The sequence below is a fragment of the Equus caballus genome, chromosome 17 (assembly GCF_041296265.1).
Source record: "Equus caballus isolate H_3958 breed thoroughbred chromosome 17, TB-T2T, whole genome shotgun sequence".
Classification (NCBI taxonomy): domain Eukaryota; kingdom Metazoa; phylum Chordata; class Mammalia; order Perissodactyla; family Equidae; genus Equus; species Equus caballus.
Window position 1 is genome coordinate 36213270 of NC_091700.1, and position 21943 is coordinate 36235212.

General features: G+C 37.2%; 2 protein-coding genes across 6 annotated transcripts in view; one reads left to right on the forward strand and one right to left on the reverse strand.

The window, feature by feature from the left end:
- LOC138918351 (phosphatidylinositol 3,4,5-trisphosphate 3-phosphatase TPTE2-like) overlaps positions 1–21943 on the forward strand; it is a 390322-nt gene that overhangs the window by 327182 nt on the left and 41197 nt on the right. Inside the window, exons 12-16 of the mRNA XM_070239585.1 lie at positions 7357–7413; positions 8280–8333; positions 10951–11004; positions 12542–12595; positions 13322–13387. Coding sequence (XP_070095686.1) covers positions 7357–7413; positions 8280–8333; positions 10951–11004; positions 12542–12595; positions 13322–13387 — 285 coding nt within the window. The remainder of the gene's footprint in view (positions 1–7356; positions 7414–8279; positions 8334–10950; positions 11005–12541; positions 12596–13321; positions 13388–21943) is intronic.
- Positions 1–21943, reverse strand: part of LOC138914995 (mitochondrial ornithine transporter 1) — a 110302-nt gene that overhangs the window by 24639 nt on the left and 63720 nt on the right. Inside the window, exons 8-9 of one of the 5 annotated variants that reach the window (XR_011427691.1) lie at positions 12958–13024; positions 8249–9518 (exon numbers count right to left, since the gene is read on the reverse strand). The exons of 3 other annotated variants lie outside the window; for them this stretch is intronic. The gene's annotated coding sequence lies outside the window, so the exon portion shown is untranslated. Of the gene's footprint in view, positions 1–8248; positions 9519–12957; positions 13025–21943 lie in introns of those variants that run through there. One more of the 5 variants, XR_011427693.1, reaches the window with a different exon arrangement.

Here is a 21943-nt window from a genome sequence, read left to right on the forward strand (position 1 = left end):
AGATAAAGGGAAGGAAAACATCAAAAATAACTATAATCACTTTGTTTTACCCACAAACTCACAACACAAAACGGAATAAAGTGTGACAACAATAACTTAGATGGGGAAGAATAAAGGGATAGAGCTTGCTTAGACTAAAGAAATAAGAGCTATCAGAAAATAGACTGTCTCACTACAAGATCTTTTATACTAACTTCACAGTAACCACTAAACAAAAAATCAGAACAGAGACAGAAATGATAAACAGTGAGAAAACGATCCTAGAGAACCACCAAACTGAATTGCAGGTCTGAATAAATGGCAGAAGAAACAAGGAAAATAAAGAACAACTGGAAAACAAGTGATAAAATGGCAGCATTAAGACCTCATATATCAATAATTGCTCTAAGAGTAAATGGATTGAATTGTCCACTCAAAAGACACAGAATGGCTGGATGGATTGAAAACCAAGACCCAACAATATGCTGCCTCCAGGAAACACATCTCACTTCTAAAGATAAACACAGGCTCAGAGTGAAGGGATGGAGGATGATACTCCAAGCTAATGGCAAACAAAAGAAAGCAGATGTTGCCATACTTGTATCAGACAAAGTAGACTTTCAGATAAAAAAAGGCAATGAGAGACAAAGAGGGGCAGTATATAATGATAAAAGGGACACTCCACCAAGAAGATATAACTCTTGTAAATATATATGCACCTAACATGGGAACACCGAAGTGCATAAAGCAACTATTAACAAACCTAAAAGGAGATATCAACAGCAACACAATAATAGTAGGGGACCTTAACACTCCACTTACATCAGTGGATAGATCATCCAGAGAGAAAGTCAACAAGGAAGTAGTGGAATTAAATGAAAAACGAGACCAGATGGACTTAATAGGTATATACGGAACACTCCATCCAAAACCAACAAAATACACATTCTTCTCAAGTGCACATGGAACATTCTCAAAAATAGACCATATGTTTGAAAACAAGGCAAGCCTCAATAAATTTAAGAAGACCGAAATCATGTCAAGCATCTTTTCTGGCCATAGTGCTATGAAACTGGAATTCAACTACAAGAAAAAAGCTGGGAAAGTGACAAATAAGTGGAGACTAAACAACATACTACTGAACAACCAATGGATCATTGAAGAAATTAAAGGAGAAATCAAAAACATCTAGCAACAAATGAAAATGAAAATACACCAATACCAACTCATATGGGATACAGCAAAAGCAGTCCTCAGAGGGAAATTCATAGCAATACAGGCCCACCTTAACAAACAAGAAAAATCTCAAATAAGCAATCTTAAACTACACCTAACAGAATTAGAAAAAGAAGAACAAACAAAGCCCAAAGTCAGCAGAATGAGGGAAATAATAAAAAGTAGAGTGGAAATAAATGAAATTGAAATAAACAAAAAAATTACTGCAGAAAGGGTCAATGAAACTAAGAGCTGGTTCTTTAAAAAGATAAACAAAATTGACAAACCCTTAGCCAGACTCACTAAGAAAAAAAGAAGACTCAAATGAATAAAATTAGAAATTAAACAGGAGAAATTAACAACGGATACTGCAGAAATACAAAGGGTTATAAGAAAATACTATGAAAAAGTATATGCCAACAAATTGGACAATCTAGAAGAAATGGACAAATTCTTAGGCATATACAACCTCTCAAAACTGAATCAAGAAGAAATAGATGATCTGAATAGACCAATCACAAGTAAAGAGATTGAAACAGTAATCAAAAACCTCCCCCAAAATAAAAGTCTAGGACCAGGTGGCTTCTCTGGAGAATTCTACCAAACATTCAAAGAAGATTTAATACCCACCCCTCTCAAACTATTCCAAAAAATTGAAGAAGATAGAACACTTCCTAACACATTTTGTAAGGCCAACATCACCCTGATCTCAAACCCAGAAAAGAACAACACAAAGAAGGAAAATTACAGGGCAATATCGCTGATGGCCATAGATGCAAAAATCCTCAACAAAATATTGGCAGCCCAAATACAGCAATACATTAAAAGGATCATACACCATGATCAAGTGGGATTTATAGCAGGGACACAGGGAGGGTTCAACATCTGCAAATCAAGCAATGTGATGCACCACATTAACAAAATGAGGAATAAAAATCACATGATCATCTCAATAGACATAGAGAAAGCATTTGACAATATCCAACATCCAATTATGATAAAAACTCTCAATAAAATGGGTATAGAAGGAAAGTGCTTCAACATGATAAAGGCCATATATGACAAACCCACAGCCAACATTATACTCAATGGGGAAAAACTGAAAGCCCTCCCTCTGAGAACAGGAACAAGACAAGTGTGCCCACTCTCACCACTCTTATTCAGCATAGTACTGGAGTTTTTGGCCAGGGCAATTAAGCAAGAAAAAGAAATAAAATGTATCCAAATTGCCAATGAGGAAGTGAAACACTTGCTGTTTGCAGATAATATGATTTTATATATCAAAAACTCTAAAGAATCCATCAGAAAACTGTTAGAAATAATCAACAACTACAGCAAAGTTGCAGGGTACAAAATCAACTTACAAAAATCAGTTGCATTTCTATACTCTAATGATGAACTAACAGAAGGAGAACTCCAGAATACAATCCCATTTGTAACCACAATAAAAAGAATAAATTATGTAGGAATAAATTTAACCAAGGAAAACTGTAAGACATTATTGGAAGAAATTGATGATGTCATAAAGAAGTGGAAAGAGATTCCATGCATATGGATTAGAAAAATAAACATAGTTAAAATGTCCACAGTATCTAACGCAATCTACAGATTCAGTGCAATCCAAATCAGAATCCCAATGATGTTCTTCATGAAAAGAGAACCAAGAATCCCAAAATTCATAATGAGCAAGAAAAGACCCTGAATAGCTAAAGCAACCCTGAGAAAAAAGAACAAAGCTGTAGGCATCACAATCCCTGACTTCAAAGCATACTACAAAGCTATAGTAATCAAAACAGCATGGTACTGGTACAAAAACAGACACACAGATCAGTGGAGCAGAATTGAAAGCCCAGAAATAAAACCGCACATCTATGGACAGCTAATCTTTGACAGAGGAGCTAAGAACATACAATGGAGAAAGGAAAGCCTCTTCAATAAATGGTGTTGGGGAAACTGGACAGCCACATGAAAAGAATGAAAGTAGACCCTTATCTTACAGCATACACAAAAATTAACTCAAAATGGATTAAAGACTTGAAGGTAAGATGTGAAACCATAAAACTCCTAGAAGAAAACATAGGCAGTGCACTCTTTGACATCAGTCTTAGAAGGATCTTTTTGAATACCAGTCTACTTGGGCAAGGGAAACAAAAGAAAAAATAACCAAATGGGACTTCATCAGACTAAAGAGCTTCTGCAAGGCAAAGGAAACCAGGAACAAAATGAAAGGGCAACCCACCAACTGAGAGAAGATATTTACAAATCATGTATGCGACAAGGGTTTAACTCCAAAATATATAAATAACGCCTACAAGTCAACAACAAAAAAACAAACAACCTGATCAAAAAATGGGCAGAGGATATAAACAGACATTTTTCCAAAGAAGATATACAGATGGCCAACAGGCACATAAAGAGATATTCAACATCACTAATCATTAGAGAAATACAAATCAAAACTACAATGAGATATTACCTTACACCTGTAAGAATGGCTATAATTAACAAGACAAAAAATAACAAATGGAAGACAATGTGGAGAAAAGGGAACCCCCATACACTGCTGGTAGGAATGCAAACTGCTCTAGCCACTATGGAAAACAGTATGGAGATTTCTCAAAAAATTAAAAATATATATACCATATGACCCAGCTAGCCTGCTACTGGGTATTTATCCAAAGAACTTGAAATCAACAATTCAAAGAGACTTATGCACCCCTATGTTCATTGCAGCATTATTCAAAATAGCCAAATGTGGAAGCAACCCAAGTGCCTGTCAACTGATGATAAAGAAGATGTGGTATATATACATTATATATATATATGTATATATATACATTGTATATATATATGTGTGTGTGTTTGTGTGTATATATATATATATACAATGGAATACTACTCGACCATAAAAAAAGACAAAATCATCCCATTTGCAACAATGCGGATAGACCTTGAGGGTATTATGTTAAGCAAAATAAGGCAGACAGATAAAGACGAACAGTGTATGATTTCACTCATATGTGGAAGATAAACAAACACATGGACAAAGAAAACAGATTAATGGTTACCAGAGGGGAAGGAACTTGGGGATGGACATAAAGGGCAAAGGGTCACAAATATATGGTGACTGACAAAGAAAAATGTAAAACTGAAATTTCACAATGTTATAAACTATTATGACCTCAATAAAATAAAAATAAAAAAATTTAAAAAGGGATTAGAAAGTTAAAAAAAATCCACAGGTACCATCATACTTGATGGTGAGAAACTTGATAAGATCAGGTACAAGGCAAAGATATCCCCCTTCACCACTCCTTTTCAACATCATACTGTAAGTCCTAACTAATGCAGTAAGAAGGAAACAAAAGTATGCAGATTGGAACAGAAGAAATAAAACTGTCTTTATTCACATGTGACATGATTATCTCTGTAGAAAATCGAAAATAATTTACAAAGAACCTTCTGTAATAATAAGAAATTATAGCAGAGTTTCAAGAACAAGGTTAATATACAAAAGTTGATTGCTTTCCTTTATACCAGCAATGAATAATTGGAATTTGAAACAAGCACACCACCATTTACATTAGCACCAAAAAATTGAAATACTTAGGTACAAATCTAACAAAATAATGTATAAAATCTATATGAGGAAAACTACATAACTGATTAATGAAATCAAAGAAGATCTAAATAAATGGGAAGATGTTCCATGTTCATGGATAGGAAGACTCAATATTGTTAAGATGTCAATTCCTTCAACTTGTAGTTGAGTGCAATCTGAATCAAAATCCTGAAAAGTCGTTTTTTTCAATATTGACAAACTAATTCTAAAGTTTATGTGAAAAGGCAAAAGACCCAGAATAGCCAACACAATATTGAAGAAGAATAGCAAAGTCAGAGGACTGACAATACCTGACTTAAGTCTTTCTATAAAGCTACAGTAATCAAGGTAGAGTGGTATGGGTGAGAGGATATACAAGTAGATCAAAGGAACAGAATAGAGAGCCCAGAAATAGGCCCACACAAATATAGACATCTTGTCTTTGATAAAGGAGCAAAGGCACTCAATCCAGTGGAGAAAGGATGGTCTTTTCAACAAATGTTGCTGGAAGAACTGGACATCTATGTGCAAGAAAAAAAAAAAATCTAGGCACAGACCTTACACACTTAACAAAACTTAACTCAAAATGGATCACGGACGTAAATATAAAATGCAAAACCATAAAACTCCTAGAAGATAACACAGGAAGAAACCAGATGGCCTTTGATACAGCAATGATTTTATATATAACACCAAAAATAAAATCATGAAAGAAAATACAGACAACTTGGATTTCATTAAAATTTAAAACTTCTGCTCTGTGAAAGACACTATCAAGAGAATGAGAAGACAAGTCAGCCACAGACTAGAAGAAATTATTTGCAAAAGACGTATCTGGTAAAGGGCTTTTATTGAAGGTATACAAAGAACTCTTAAAAATCAACAATCAGAAAACGAAAGTACTCAAAAAATGGACAAAAGATCTGAACAGATACCTCACCAAAGAAGATATACAAATGCCAAATAAGCTTATGAGAAGATGCTCAACATCATATGTCACTCAGGAATTGCAAATTAAGACAAGAAGATACTACTATCCACCTATTAGAATGGTCAAGATCTGAATATTGAAAACACCAAATGCTGTCAAGGATAAGGAGCAACAGGAATTCTCATTCACTGTTGGTGAAAATGCAAAATAGTATAGCCACTTTGGAAGACATTTTGGCAATTTCTTACAAAGCAAAACATAGTCTTATCAGATGATTCAGCAGTTGTGCTCCTAATGAGTTTCAACCCCGAAATGAGTTGAAAAGTTATACCTACACAAAAACCTCCACCCAAATTTGATAGCAGCTTTATTCATAATTGCCAAAAATCGGAAGCAACCAAGACATCACAGAAGAATAGATAACCTGTAATGCCTATATACAATGGAAAATTATTCAGCAAGCAATTTAAAAAAAGTAAAAGAATCTATCAAGCCACAAAAGGAAATAGAGGAACCTTAAATCCTTGCATAAGTACTAAGTGAAAGGAGGCAGTCTGCTAAGGGGATATACTTTATGATTCCAACTATATGACACTGTGGAAAAGGTAAAACTATAGAGACAGTGAAAAGATCAGTGGTTTCTAGGAATTGGAGTGGGGGGCAAAGGGATGAATATGTAGAGTACAGGGGATTTTTAGGGCAGTACAGTTATTCAGTATGATGCTGTTATGATGGATACATGACATTATGCATTTGGAAAAACCAATAGACTTGTTCAACACGAAGAATGAACACCAATGTCAACTATGGATGTTAGTTAACAATAATGTGTAAATACTGATTCATCAGTTATAACAAATATACCAGATGAATGCAAGATATTAGTGATAGGAGAAGCTGTGAGGGAGAAAGGGGGTATATGGAAACTCTCTGTACTTTCTGCTTAATTTTTCTGTAAACCTAAACTTATTTTTAAAAAAAGTCTACTTAAAAAAATGTGCAAGACGAAAAATCATTCAGATCATGTGCTCTACTTCCAATTCATAAAATCTTGAAAACGTAATTTAGGCAGATCCTAATCTAGCTACTTGTTTCTGCCCTACCAAATGGCAACCAGGGATTAGCCCTTGCCATCGAAATTCTCATTGTTCTGGCATTTTCTTTCCATTGTCTTTGTATCATCTCATCAACTTACCTGGATCCACCACCTCATCCCTACACTCTTGTGTCTCCCTCTTTCTCTCTGTGTCTCCCTCTTCCCAAATTTATTCAGTGATGACCAGAATGGTAGAGAAAATGGGAAGGAAGGAAGGAAGAACATTTAATCATGATTGCTGCTTCTCCCTTGCTTGCTTCCTTCTGTTTCCAATAAATACACACAGGCACACACACACATGCACACGCACACACACACACACACCCCAAGAGGCTTGCTTACAGGTGCCACTGTGGTAACCCCTTCAGTTCCTGTCACATTCCTTCAAATTTGTCATGTGTGACTTTTTGTGCCTGAAATTCCTGTCAGGAAAGAGGAATGATTTCCTCTTGAAAAAAGGAATCACTTCCTGTTATTATTTCCTTCCTCATTGTCTGGCTTTATTTTTTGCATATTCTTTTTGTTCTTTGACAGAAATAAGAATGCTTTAGTAGCCTTTTCAGAGTCCTCTAGCCAGATCATCAACAATAGGTGAGTTGATTTTCTGTCATCTGAGTGGGAAAACCATTTGGGAGCATTGGTGACAATACAGAATGTCCGTGATAGCCTGTCAGCTTCTATATATAACTTTTTTCTTTTTTGGATCAAGAAGGACCAGGTCAAAAGAGAGAGAACACTTACTATTTGTGTGTTCGTGAACTTTAGGGATTACTAGTGAAAATCCTTAGGGAACTATTAGAGTACCTGTGTATATCTTTCTGCTAGTGTGGGTCAAGGGAGAAAACACTATTTGGAAGCACAAAGGTAGTAGCGGTGGACAGGGAGCAGAGGAGCCCTCAGCAGAAACTAAAAGAGATAATAGACTTGAGATCTGTCCCTTACCCTCCAGAGCTCTGCCACAATGGGAGGCTGGTATCCCAAACCCAAACCAACCATCATACTGGAGGTAGGCCCTGCCTCAGGCCGACAGTTACTTAACCCTATCTGAGGAGAAGGAAAGACATCCATGAAACATGAAGAGTAAGGAGGTGGTGGAGGGACTTGAAATCAGAAAATGAGATGGGATAAGAGGGATTCCTACCTACAAACTATAGCTGAATTTGAAGTAAATGTAATCACAAAAGGCAATTACACATTGGGGTTAAGTTTAGTAGTAAAGAAATGTTTTTAAATCTTGATCCATTAAGGATTCTTTTACAGGCCTAAGAATTTTATTACCATCATATGAAGCCTCAATTCTAGGGAAAGATGAAATATTTTCCAAATAACCAAATTACATGTGAACTTACAGGGTTCAACCATTTTGTAAGTTATAGAGAAATTGTAGCTAATTTGAATGAGAAAAGTGAGTCTATGAAGTCACACGGTGTTTGATCATGTACATTTTAATCCTTTAGTTCTGATTGGAATAAATTGACATCAGTAACCACTGAGGAAGTCTCCAGCAAAAGGTGAGGTTATAGATATATCTGTAAAGATACACACACAAAGTGAAGAGAGATTTCTATTTGGAAACAAGGAGAATGATAGCAGGGTGTCAGTGGATAACAATACAGAGTGTCTTTGACACTCTTTTGGAGTCATCTCACGGTAGCATCTGTAGGTAACTCTTTACCTTTTTGGACCCATTTGGATAAAAAAGGAACAAGTTATAAAAGGGATGCTTCTTCCCCTAAGTGTGTTTTGTCACCCTTAATTAGTAGCAGCCAAAACTCTTAAGAAACTATCAGATTGCCCACATGTGAGACTCTACTAGAGTGGACCAAGAGAGCACAGAATCTCATTTGGAGCAAGGAGACAAGGTAGCAGTGGACAGAGAACAGTGGAGCCCTCAGCAGAAAAGAATGGAGCTAATAGAGCCTGGATGTGTCAATGACCCTCCAGAGTTTTGCCACGGTGTGAGGCTAGTGCCCATACTCACTGTCATATTGGAAGGAGCCCCCCGCCCCTACCTTAGCCTGCAGTTGCTTGACCCTGAGGGTCAGAAAAGATATCTATGATGGTGAAAGCAAGAAAGTGATGGAGGGGCTTAAGAATTGGGAATTAAACGTGAGAAGAGGGATGGGTACCTACAAACTGAAGTGGAATTTGAAATAAATTCTACCACAAAAGGCTGTTACACACTAGGATTAGGGTAATTGTAAAGAACTTTGCTTGTATCTTGATGCATTAATTATTTACAGGCTAAAATTTTCATTACTACCTTATATAAAGCCTCATTTCTAATAAAAACTAACATACTAGATTTAGTTATATATACATGAATTTTTTTTTACAAGTGGATCAGAGTTTATTAAGTAGGGGGTGAAGAGGGTGTGGCACAAGTAGAAGTATGCAACACCCGAAGTGAACAGAATCTGAGATTCCTGAAAAAAAATCTGTCGATTACACAATTGGCCACTTGCTCCTCCATTGACACAGGGACTGGTCAGGGCAGATGAGGGAATAAATCCTGTGGCAGGACCAGTGTTTACTCCCAGGCTGGGAATAAACTCCACGGAGCTTTCAAGACCAAGCCAGGCTTGGGCAGAGACTTCATAGCTGATGAAGCTGGATCCAGCAAGGTGGCTGTGAGCGAGAAGCCCTGGGTGGCAATCTGGTTGTATATCATGAGCTGGCAGCACTGGCTCTGATCCCTAGGGAAGCAGTAGAGGTCATGGGTGAGGGCAGCCACCGTGCCCAGGCAGCCTATGGGTACCATTGGGTTCTTGCAGGTCTTGAGAAGGAACTTTTCCTTGAAGCTTTCTGGAGTGCTGTAGACACTGAGGCTAAAGCCCTCAACGACTAGATGCTGCGACAGTTCAAAGGGTGCCTCTGAAGTCATAAGGCTGGGAGCCCCCATGTCCCAGGCAACAGCAGTATGAGAAAACAGGGATGCTGAACTCCATCTCCTCTATATGTGAATTTGTAAAGATCAACCAGTTCATAAGCTGTAAAGTAATTACAGCTATTTGAATTAAAACAAACAAGTCTAAAATTAAAATGTGGTATCTGAATAGGTAACTCTTTAGTCCTTTAACACTGCTCTGAATGAATTAACATCAAAAAGCTATGAGGGGGCCACCCATGAAATTTGAGATATAAATGAATAAATAAAAATAAATATATATCTTTTTATATATACACATGTGTATTTATATAGTTATATCAACACAGACATACAAACACACATACACAAACATAAATACAATGAAAGAAAGAGAGATAAATTTCCAAATTCATTCTTAGGAGTATCCTTGACAGTACAGTGTCTTTGACACTGTTTCTAAATCTTACCATAGCACCTTTAGGTAACTTTTCATCTTATTGGATTTGGTTGGATAAAAAAGGAACAGGTCATAAGAGGAATGCTTCTTCCTCCTAGTAACTACCACCCAAAAGTCTTAGAAAAATTTCAGAATGCTCCAAATAGGAGCATTCTGCCTTTGAGACTCTATAGATTGAGTGAAAGGGGGACAGAATCCAATTTAAGGCAAGGTGGAGGTAGCAGTGGACAAAGAGCAGAGGAGCCCTCATCACAAAGAAAGGAGCTAATAGAGTGGGATCTGTCCCTCACCCTCCAGAGTTCTGCTGCCATGTGAGGCTGGTGTCCTAGACCCAAACCCACCACCCAATAGAGGGAGTCCCCAACTCAGGCCTGCAGTCACTTAACCCTTTCTGAGGGCCAGGAAAAACAACCATGTTAGGTGAAAGTAAAGGTGAAGGAAGAACTTGAGAGGTAGGAAATTAGGTAGGAGAAGAGGGATGCACACCTGAGAATTGAAGTTGATTTTGAAATAAATTCCACCACAAAAGGTTGTTACACCACGGGTCAAGTTCAGTAGTAAAGAACTGTACTTAAATCTTGAGTCATTAACTTTTTTGGTAGGTCTAAAATATTCATTACAAACATATATAGTATCATTTCCAGGGAAAAGGAGATATTGGATTCCAAACAACTGATTTACATGTGAATTTTCTAAGAGTCAACCGGTTGATAAAATCAAGAGTAATTGTAGCTAATTTGAACTAAAAAAGTAAGTCTAGAAGTCGTGTGGTGCCTTACTATGTGTGTTTTTAATCCTTTAGCCCTGCACCAAGTGAACTGAGCACAGTATCTTCTGACAGCTTCTACGATGCCAAGTGAGCTATGACGAATAAATCTGTATATATGTGTCCGTATATGTGTACACACACACACACACACACACACATTCAGAGAAATTGATGTTTGGGATGTTCACTCTCAGGAGCACCTGGGAATACAGAGTTCCCTTCATATATTTTTAAAGCCCTCTCATGGTAAGCTTCAACGTGTAATATTTTTTGTCTTGAAATTGAGATAGAAAAGATGCACAGGTCATAAGGGAAGTCTTTTTAATCCTAGAATTTGTCACCCTTGATTACTGTGTATGAAATTCTACTAGAGATGGCAAGGAAGGAGAGAAACTTATTTGGAGCAAGGAGGAGTTAGCAGTGGACAGGGAGCCAGAGGAGGCCTTAGCAGAGAAGATTGGAGCTAATAGACTGGGATCTGTCCCCCATCCTCCAGAGTTCTGCTGCCGTGTGAGGCTGGTGTCTCAGACCCAAACCCACCCTAGTATAGAGGGAGTCCCTGACTCTGGCCTGCAGTGACTTGACCCTATCTGAGGGCCAGGAAAGACAGCCATGATCGAGGACAGTCAGGGGTGAAGGAGGGACTTGAGGAGCAGGAAATTAGGTAGGGGAAGAGGGATGCACACGTGCAAATTGAAGTCGATTTTGAAATAAATTCCACCACAAAAGGCTGTTACACCATGGGTCAAGTTCAGTAGTAAAGAACTGTACTTAAATCTTGAGTCATTAACTTTTTTGGTAGGTCTAAAATATTTGTTACAAACATATATAGCATTATATCTAGGGAAAAGGAGATATTGGATTCCAAATAACTGATTACATGTGAATTTTCTGAGTAAACCAGTTAATGAGGTCAAGAGTAATTGTAACTAATTTGAACCAAAAAAGTAAGTCTGGAAGTCACGTGGTACCTTACTATGTGTGTTTTTAATCCTTTCACACTGTCCTGAGTAAATTGACAACAGAAACCGCTGATGAAACCTCTGATGAAATGTGAGATAGAAAGATAGATATATATAAACAGAAATATATATATATATATATATATATATATATAAATACAGAGAGGGAGATGTATTGAGATTTGGGGGGTTTGTTTTCAGCAGCATGCATGACATTACAGAGTGTCCTTGACACTAGTTGGATAAAAGAGAAATAGGACGTAAGAGGGTTGCTTCTTACCCCTTTTGTCACCCTTATTAGCAGCAAAAACCCTTAGAATGCTGTCAGATTGCCCATCTATAAGACTCTGCTAAAGTGGTCCCAGAGAGCAGGAAAACCTATTTGAAGCAAGGAGAAGTAATTCTGAAGGGGTTCAGGAGTAAAGAAATGTACGTGAACTTGATTCACTAAGTTGTTTTTCCTAGGACTCAGATCTTCATTACAAATATATAAAGTCTCATTTCTAGGGAAAAATTAACTATCAGTTTCAAGTAACTGATTAAAGTATTATTTTTTAGGACAAGTAGATTACAAGTTATTGAAAAATTGTAGCTAATTCTCATTTAAAAATAAGTCTAGAGAAACATGTAACGTCTTACTATGTGCATTTCTAATCCTTTAGCTGTGACTCAAATGAGTCGAAAACTATAACCCATGTTAGACCCATGCCTGAAAGGTGAGATGTAAATACATATATAGAAAGAGATGGGGGCATATTGACACTTGTGAAATCTGATTATTTATTGAATGGAGTCCTTATCTCAGGAAGTTATTTGAATCCTGTCCAAGGAGGAGAAAAGATATCCATGATATGTGACAAGTAGAAGGTGGTAGAGGGACCCAGGTTCCAAATAACTAATTAACTTATAGTTTTTTAGAGTTCTATCAGTTTATGAATTGTAGAGCAATTGTACCTGATTTCAACCAAAACAGTAAGTATACAAAGTTACTTGGTTCTGACAATGTACATTTTCAATCTTTCACACTGGCCTGAATAAATTGATATCAGAAGTCTGTGATGGCTTTGATATGTCTTACCTGTCAATGAAGGTTCCATCCAGCAATACCGATGTCATTTGTTTGAGTCAGTGCTATATATATCAATCTTGAGAGAGAGAGAAAAAGAGAGTGAGAAAGACAGACAGACAGAGATGGAAAGAGAGAGAGAAAGAGAAACAGCTATTTGCAAAATTCAGTCTTGGAAGTGTCTATGGAAATACAGTGTTTCCTGGAGAATAATTCTAAAATTATTTTTAAAAAATTAGGTCTTCCAGTGAGCCAAATCATGTTTCCTCTGTCTTTTAGATTCAAAGGATTCTTTTTGTTGAAATAAATTTTTCATATCACTGTTCCATGTAGCACATTTCTAATGATATATTCTTGCATTTGTTGGTGGTTAAAGAATAAAGGAACAACTCTCCAGGCTCGATAATGGTACTGAGGACACTGACTTGTCTGATTCTTGTGGGTAAGTCAGTTTGGAATTTGGAGGGAGGGAGCAGTTGGTGGATCTCTTATCTTTGCAAAGATAGGGCTTGTGTTGAGGCAAGAAAGAAAAAGGAAAATTGTGGAAAGGTATCCAAATGTTTGGGAGGGGGGTACACAATAATAACTAATTGAATTTGCAGATAAGTACCACGTGTAAAAAAAGTATTTCCACATACTCACAAATAAATGTTCTTCTAGTTTGAAAATGTGAAAATAGACTTAGTAGATAATAATTTTATTATAAAGTTTCTTTCTTAACAAAGGATTGCAGAATGCTGTTTACCCTTCAACTGTATTCCTTTCCTGTTTTTCCTGGATATATACTGACTCTTGGTTTTGTTGATTTTGTCTATGAGGAAATGAGACTGATAGAAAAAGCAAATGTGTTCTGCTGAATAAAGCCCTCTTCATGACTATTGGAATTTTATTAATTTTGACTTGTTTCTGAGTAATCTTACTGAGAGTACTTCCTGCTGCACTGATCTTCAGGCATTTTTACCACAGACTCACAGCAAGGAAACAATAGATTCCTAAAATGGCATGTGTCTGAACTGCGGAAATATTCATGAGATTTTTCTTCTGCTCGTCTCTTGGACAGTTATTTAACCATTCACCAGCTTGTGTCAATGTTGGAGAGTGAGTAGTGCTGAAGAGGATATTAACTGATAACTTTTGCAATTTTTTTGTTGTCTGGACAAAGACAATATGGAAAATAAAAGAGTGACCAGTGAATACAAATAGTTCTTCAAATTACCCATTAATTTCCATTTTCTGTGACTTTTTTCACCATGGGCCATCAATGAAGAGTTCACTCTGTCACTTCATTAAATTTTATGTCTGCATATTAGCTATATATCTTCTGCAGTGAGGCCGAGGGCTGGGGCAAAATTTGAATAGATTGAGCAAGGCAAGCATTTCCTTTTTCTTACCCCCTCCAAACAAAATAAAGTGGTTTTGTTTTGTTTTCTTAGTTACAAATGCTTATTGTATAGATACAAGTGACATTTGCGATAGTATCTGGGAGAAACACTGGTGTTTCAGACTAGGAGGATGGTTTTTGATTTGGAGTTTGACCTGGAAACAATGCTTGACTTTGACATCTAATATTCACTGGACACTCGGCAAGTCACTAAACCTCTTTAAACTTTAGATCATTCACCTGTAAACTGTAAAAATAATGCTATGTACAGTATCTATCTACTGGGTGTTGTAGAATAAAAAACTAATAATAAAGGTAAATTAGTATGTGTGAAAGTGCTTTTAAAGCTCTAAAGCACCACAAATAAGCTTTATGCTAAAAACCAAAAGTAACACAACAGTTCATTATTAGGAAAATCAGAAAATACAGACAAACAATAAATTCACCCATAAATAGCCATTCTTAATTTTTGATCCATGCCCTTCCAGGTTCTTTAGAGATATACATTTTTTGTTTATGGGTATGGTATCATATGTACCTTCTTTTTAAAAATAACCTTATTGCTCAGTGACGTATCACATATTTCTGTGTTAATAAATATACATATGCATTTACAACACTATATTTTCTTTAATTTCAGATTTTTTATTGTTGCCTGAAGTCCTACCAATAGCTAACTTTATTTATTTTTAAATTTACAACATTATTTTTAACAGCTATACAATACCTCATAGTGTAGATGTGTCATAGTTTATTTAAGTAATCAGATATCAATGGACATTTAAATTGTTTACAACTTTTTACTCATACAAAGAGTGATGAATATCTTTGAGATCAAACCTCTATATATTATTATTTCCTTATGATAAGTTCTCAGAAATGGAAATTGTGTCAAAAGGAATGCTTGTGAGGCTCTTGATATTGATATGCCCTCCCAAATCACAATATAAAAGTGTACGTTTCCTCCATTCCCATGAGTTTCATAGAACTTGTATTTCATTGTTTGCAAATTAACTTAGCCCATTTAAAATTGGGATATTAGGGGCTGGCCCCACGGCCAAGTGGTTACATTCATGCACTCCGCTGCAGGCAGCCCAGTGTTTCGTTGGTTCGAATCCTGGGTGCGGACATGACACTGCTCATCGAACCACACTGAGGCAGCGTCCCACATACCACAATTAGAAGGACTCACAATGAAGAATATACAACTATGTACCAGGGAGCTTTGGGGAGAGAAAAAAGAAAAAAATAGAATCTTTAAAAAAATAAACAAATAAATAAATAAATAAAATTGGGATGTTATCGGGGGGTGACGTCAGCAACATGGTGGCATGAGCTCACCCGGGACTCTCCCCTCCAAATTACAACCAAAAAGAGCAACTGCTTTCCAACCAAAAAAAAATTCCTAATAACAGAAATTGTCAGAGACCCACAGCAGCCAAATGCTGGAGGGTGGAGAGGCTGGAGCCACCCTCGGAGGAGCTGGAACTGGGTAGGAAAGAACTTTGCTCCCTCCCCTAGAGACTGGGATTTGCTGCTGTGGGTGAGGGAAGGAGTGGGGGAGGGGCCGCGCGTGTGGGGATCATCCAGGACTCCCACCGCCGGTGCAGTGGAAACCCTCTAACGGGGGAAAGCTTTTGCATGGGGGAACCCCAGCAAGCCAGGGCCCTCGGGGACCAGAGAGCAAGAGCTGACCCCAATCCAGGTCAGCATGCAAGAGAAAGTGCCCCTGCTCCCCCAACCCACACTGCACGCGGCCATTGCAGCTGAAGGTAGAGGGCTCAGAATGCAAGGCTCTCGACCCCCATCTAGTGGCAACAGGCTGTAACTGCAACCAAATAATAGCATCATGTGCAAAAACTGCTCCTCTACCATCCAGCAATTTATAAAAGCTCCAGTCCAACAGGAAAACAATAAAAATACACAAGTAGGTCCTGAGGACTTGGAAATAGGTAAACTAAGTGAAGATGAGTTCAAAATAGCTATCATCAAAATATTCAATGAGGTAAAGGGAAATATAGAGAAACAAGTCAATGAGTTCTGGAGTTACTTCCCAAAAGAGATTGAAATTATAAAGAAGAATCAATTAGAAATACTAGAGGTGAAAAATACAATGGATCAGATAAAACAGGATACGGATTCTCTGAATGCCCGTGTAGACACCATAGAGGAGAAAATTAGCATAATCTAAGATAGACAGGCTGAATGGCTCCAGACAGAGGAAGAAAGGGAACTAAGAATTTAAAAAACTGAAGAAAATCTCAGAGAAATAGCTGACTCAATGAGAAAATGCAACTTAAGAATCATCGGAATTCCTGAGGGTGTGGAAAAGGAAAATGGAGTAGAAAGTATGCTCAACGAAATAATAGAAGAGAACTTCCCAAATCTAGGGATTGAGAGATAAATGTGTGTGAAGGAAGCTTTCAGATCTCCTAGATTTGTCAATGTAAAAAGACCTACTGCAAGGCATATAGTAGTAAAAATGGCAAAAATGAATGACAAAGAAAGAATACTCAGGGCAGCAAGGCAGAAGAAAATAACCTACAAAGGAACCCCTAGCAGACTTTCAGCGGATTTCTCTACAGAAACCTTACAAGCTAGGAGAGATTGGAGTGGCATATTCAAAACTTTAGAGGATAAAAATCTTCAGGCAAGAATACTCTATCCAGCAAAAATATCCTTCAGATATGAGGGAGAAATTAAATCTTTTCCAGACAAACAAAAGCTAAGGGACTTCATAGTCACAAGTCCTCCACTACAAGAAATCCTCAAGAAGGCTCTCATACCTGAGAAAAGATAAAAAGGGAGAAAGGGGTCACAAAACACAGAGTAGGGAGACAGATAGAATCTGAATAGGATAGCAAATATTCAACTATATCATTAGGATAAAGGGAAGGAAATCACCAAAGCAAAGACAATCTTATCACTCTAACCACAAACTCACAACACGAGCTGGAATAAGAGATGAAAATAATAATTTAGGAGGAGAGGAGGAAAGGGTCTGAAACAGTCTAGGCTAAGGAAGTAAGAGACCACCAGAAAATGGACTATGTTATACACGAGATTCTGAATACAAAGTTCAGGGTAGCCACTAAACTAAAAAACAGAACAGAGACATGAAACATAAATAAGAAAAAATCTAAGAAACCCAGCATAAGAAATTGCAGTAGTCAATAGGTAGGCTAAAACATACAGGACGAGAAACAAAGGAAGCACAGGAAAACTGGAAAACGAGCAACAGAATGACAGCATTAAGCCCTCATGCATCAATACTCACCTTCAACGTAAATGGATTGAACTCTCTAATCAAAAGACACAGAGTGGCAAAATGGATTAAAGAACAAGATCCAACAATTTGTTGCCTCCAGGAAACACACCTCAGCTCCAAGGACAAACACAGGCTCAGAGTGAAGGGGTGGAAGACAATACTCCAAGCTAATAGCAAACAAAAGAAAGCAGGTGTCGCAATACTTACATCAGACAAAACAGACTTAAGATAAGGCAGGTAAGAGAGACACAGAGGGCCAAAATATATAATGATCAAAGGGACACTTCATCAAGAAGAAATAATGCTTATAAATATCTATGCACCCAACACAGGAACACCAAAGTTCATAAAGCAACTATTAACAAACCTAAAAGACGATATCAAAAATAACACAATAATAGTAGGGGACCTCAACACCCCACTCACATCAATGGACAGATCATCCAGACAGAAAATCAATAAAGAAACAGTGGAGCTAAACAAAAAGCTAAAACAGTTGGACTTAATAGACATATATAGAACACTCCATCCAAAAACAGCAGAATACATATTCTTCTCGTGCGTGCATGGAACATTCTCAAGGATAGACCATATGTTGGGAAACAAGGCAAGCCTCTACAAATTTAAAAAAATTGAAATAATAACAAGCATCTACTCCGATCATAATGCTATAAAGCTAGAAATTAATTACGAGAAAAAAGCTGAGAAAAGCACAAGGATGTGGAGACTAAACAATAGGCTATCGAACAAGCAATGGATCATGGAAGAAATTAAAGAAGAAATCAGAAAATACCCGGAGACAAGTGACAATGATAACATGCTATACCAACTCAGATGGGATGCAGCAAAAGCTGTGTTAAGAGGAAAATTCATTGCAATTCAGGCACATCTTAACAAACAAGAAAAATCCCAAGTCAGCAGTCTTAAACTACACCTAACTGAACTAGAGAAAGAAGTACAAACAAAGCCCAAAGTCAGCAGAAGGAGAGAAATAATAAAAATCAGAGCAGAAATAAATGCTATTGAAACAAAAAAGGCAGTAGAAAGGATCAATGAAACAAAGAGCTGGTTCTTTGAGAAGATAAATAAAATTGACAAACCCCTAGCCAGACTTACAAAGAAAAAAAGAGAGAAAGCTCAAATAAACAAAATCAGAAATGAAAGAGGAGAGATAACAACAGACTCCACAGAAATACAACGGATTATAAGAGAATACTACGAAAAACTCTATGCCAGCAAAATGGATAACCTAGAGGAAATGGATAAATTCTTGGACTCCTACAATCTCCCAAAGCTCACTCAAGAAGAAGCAGACAATTTGAACAGACCAATCACAAGGAAAGAGATTGAAACAGCAATCAAAAGCATCCCAAAAAATAAAACCCCAGGACCAGATGGCTTTCCTGTGGAATTCTACCAAACTTTCAGAGAGGATTTAATACCTATCCTTTTCAAGCTATTCCAAAAAATTGAGGATGGAACACTTCCTAACACATTCTGTGAGGCCAACATCACGCTGATACCAAAGCCTGACAAGGACAGCACGAGAAAGGAGAACTACAGGCCAATATCACTGATGAACATAGATGCAAAAATTCTCAACAAAATTTTGGCAGCCCAAATACAGCAATACATCAAAAGGATCATACATCAGGATCAAGTGGGATTCATACCAGGGACACAGGGATGGTTCAACATCCGCAAAGCAATCAACGTGATACACCACATCAACAAACTGAGGAATAAAAACCACACGATCATCTCAATAGATACAGAGAAAGCATTTGACAAGATCCAACAGCCATTTATGATAAAAACTCTGAAAAAAATGGTGATAGAAGGGAACTACCTCAACATAATAAAGGCCATATGTGACAAACCCACAGTCAACATCATGCTCAATGGGCAAAACCTGAGAACCATCCCCTGAAAACAGGAACGAGACAAGGACGCCCTCTATCACCACTCTTATTTAACATAGTACTGGAGGTTTTGGCCAGAGCAATTAGGCAAGAAAAAGGAATCCAAATAGGGAGGGAAGAAGTGAAACTCTCGCTGTTTGCAGATGACATGATCTTATATATAGAAAACCCCAAAGAATCCATTGGAAAACTTTTAGAAGTAATCAACAACTACAGCAAAGTTGCAGGGTATAAAATCAATTTACATAAATCAGTAGCATTTCTATACTCTAATAACGAACTAAAAGAAAAAGAACCCAAGAACACAATACCATTCACAATTGCAACAAAAAGAATAAAATACCTCGGGATGAATTTAACTAAGGAAATGAAAGACATATACAATGAAAATTACAAGGCTTCTCTGAAAGAAATGGATGACAACGTAAAGAGATGGAAAGACATTCCAGGCACATGGATTGAAAGAAGAAACGTAGTTAAAATGTCCATTCTACCCAAAGCAATCTACAGATTCAACACCATCCCAATGAGATTCCCAATGACATTCTTTACAGAAATAGAACAAAGAATCCTAAAATTCATATGGGGCAAGAAAAGCCCTCGAATTGCTAAAGCAATCCTGAGAAAAAAGAACGCAGCTGGAGGCATCACAAGCCCTGACTTCAAAACATACTACAAAGCTACAGTAATCAAAACAGCATGGTACTGGTACAAAAACAGGTGCACCGATCAATGGAACAGAATTGAAAGCCCAGAAATTAAACCACACATCTATGGACAGCTAATCTTCGACAAAGGAGCTGAGAGCATACAATGGAGAAAAGAAAGTCTTTTCAACAAATGGTGCTGGGAAAACTGGAAAGCCACATGTAAAAGAATGAAAATTGACCATTCTTTTTCACCATTCACCAAAATAAACTCAAAATGGATCGAAGACCTAAAGCTGAGACCTGAAACCATAAGGCTTCTAGAAGAAAACGTAGGCAGTACACTCTTTGACATCAGTATTAAAAGGATCTTTTCGGACACCATGTCTTCTCAGACAGGGGAAACCATAGAAAGAATAAACAAATGGGACTTCATCAGACTAAAGAGCTTCTTCAAGGCAAGGGAAAACAGGACTGAAACAAAAAAACAACCCACTAGCTGGGAAAAAAATATTTGCAAGTAAAACATCCGGCAAAGGCTTAATATCCATAATACATAAAGAACTCACACAACCCAACAACAAAAAATTGAACAACCCAATTAAAAAATGGGCAGGAGACATGAACAGACATTTCTCCAAAGAAGATATACGGATGGCCAATAGGCACATGAAAAGATGTTCATCATCACTGATCATCAGGGAAATGCAAATCAAAACTATACTAAGATATCACCTTACACCCATTAGAATGACAAAAATATCTAAAACTAATAGTAACAAATGTTGGAGTGGTTGTGGAGAAAAAGGAACCCTCATACGCTGCTGGTGGGAATGCAAACTGGTGCAGCCACTATGGAAAACAGTATGGAAATTCCTCAAAAATTTACAAGTAGAACTACCATATGATCCAGCTATCCCACTATTGGGTATCTATCCAAAGAGCTTGAAATAAGCAATTCCAAAAGTCCCATGCACCCCAATGTTCATTGCAGCATTATTTACGATAGCCAAGACGTGGAAGCAACCTAAGTGCCCATCAACAGATGATTGGATAAAAAAAGACGTGGTATATATATACAATGGAATACTACTCAGCCATGAAAAAGAACAAAATTGTCCCATTTGCAACAACATGGATGGACCTTGAGGGAATTATGTTAAGTGAAATAAGCCAGATAGAGGAGGACAATCTCTGTATGACTCCACTCATATGAGGAATTTAAATACGTCGACAAAGAGAACAGATTAGTGGCTACCAGGGGAAAGGGGGGGGTGGGGGTGGGCAAAAAGGGTGAAGGGTTGCACCTACAACACGAGTGACAGACAATAATGTACAACCGAAATTTCACAAGATTGTAACCTATCATTACCTCAATAAAAAATTTAAAAAATAAAATAAAATAAAATTGGGATGTTATCTCTGTCATTGGATTGAAAAGTTAAATATATCAATCTTTTTTATGTCATATATAGGGCAAGTAATTTTTCCCAGGTTGTCTAGCTTTTCACTGTGTATAAATTTATAGTCTTTTTTTTTTTCTAACATCTGTTGCCAATCTTCCTCTTTTTTTTTTTCTTTACATGAGCCACCAACATAGAATGGCCACTGAAAGTTGAGTGGCATAGGTCCGCAACTGAGAACCAAATCCAGGCTGCAGAAGAAGAGTGCACTGAACGTAACCACTAGGCTGCCAGGGCTGGCCCATAGAAGTTTATAATCTTCATGCATTTGAATATATCTCTACTTTCCTTTGTGATTTATGCCTTTAGTGTCATAC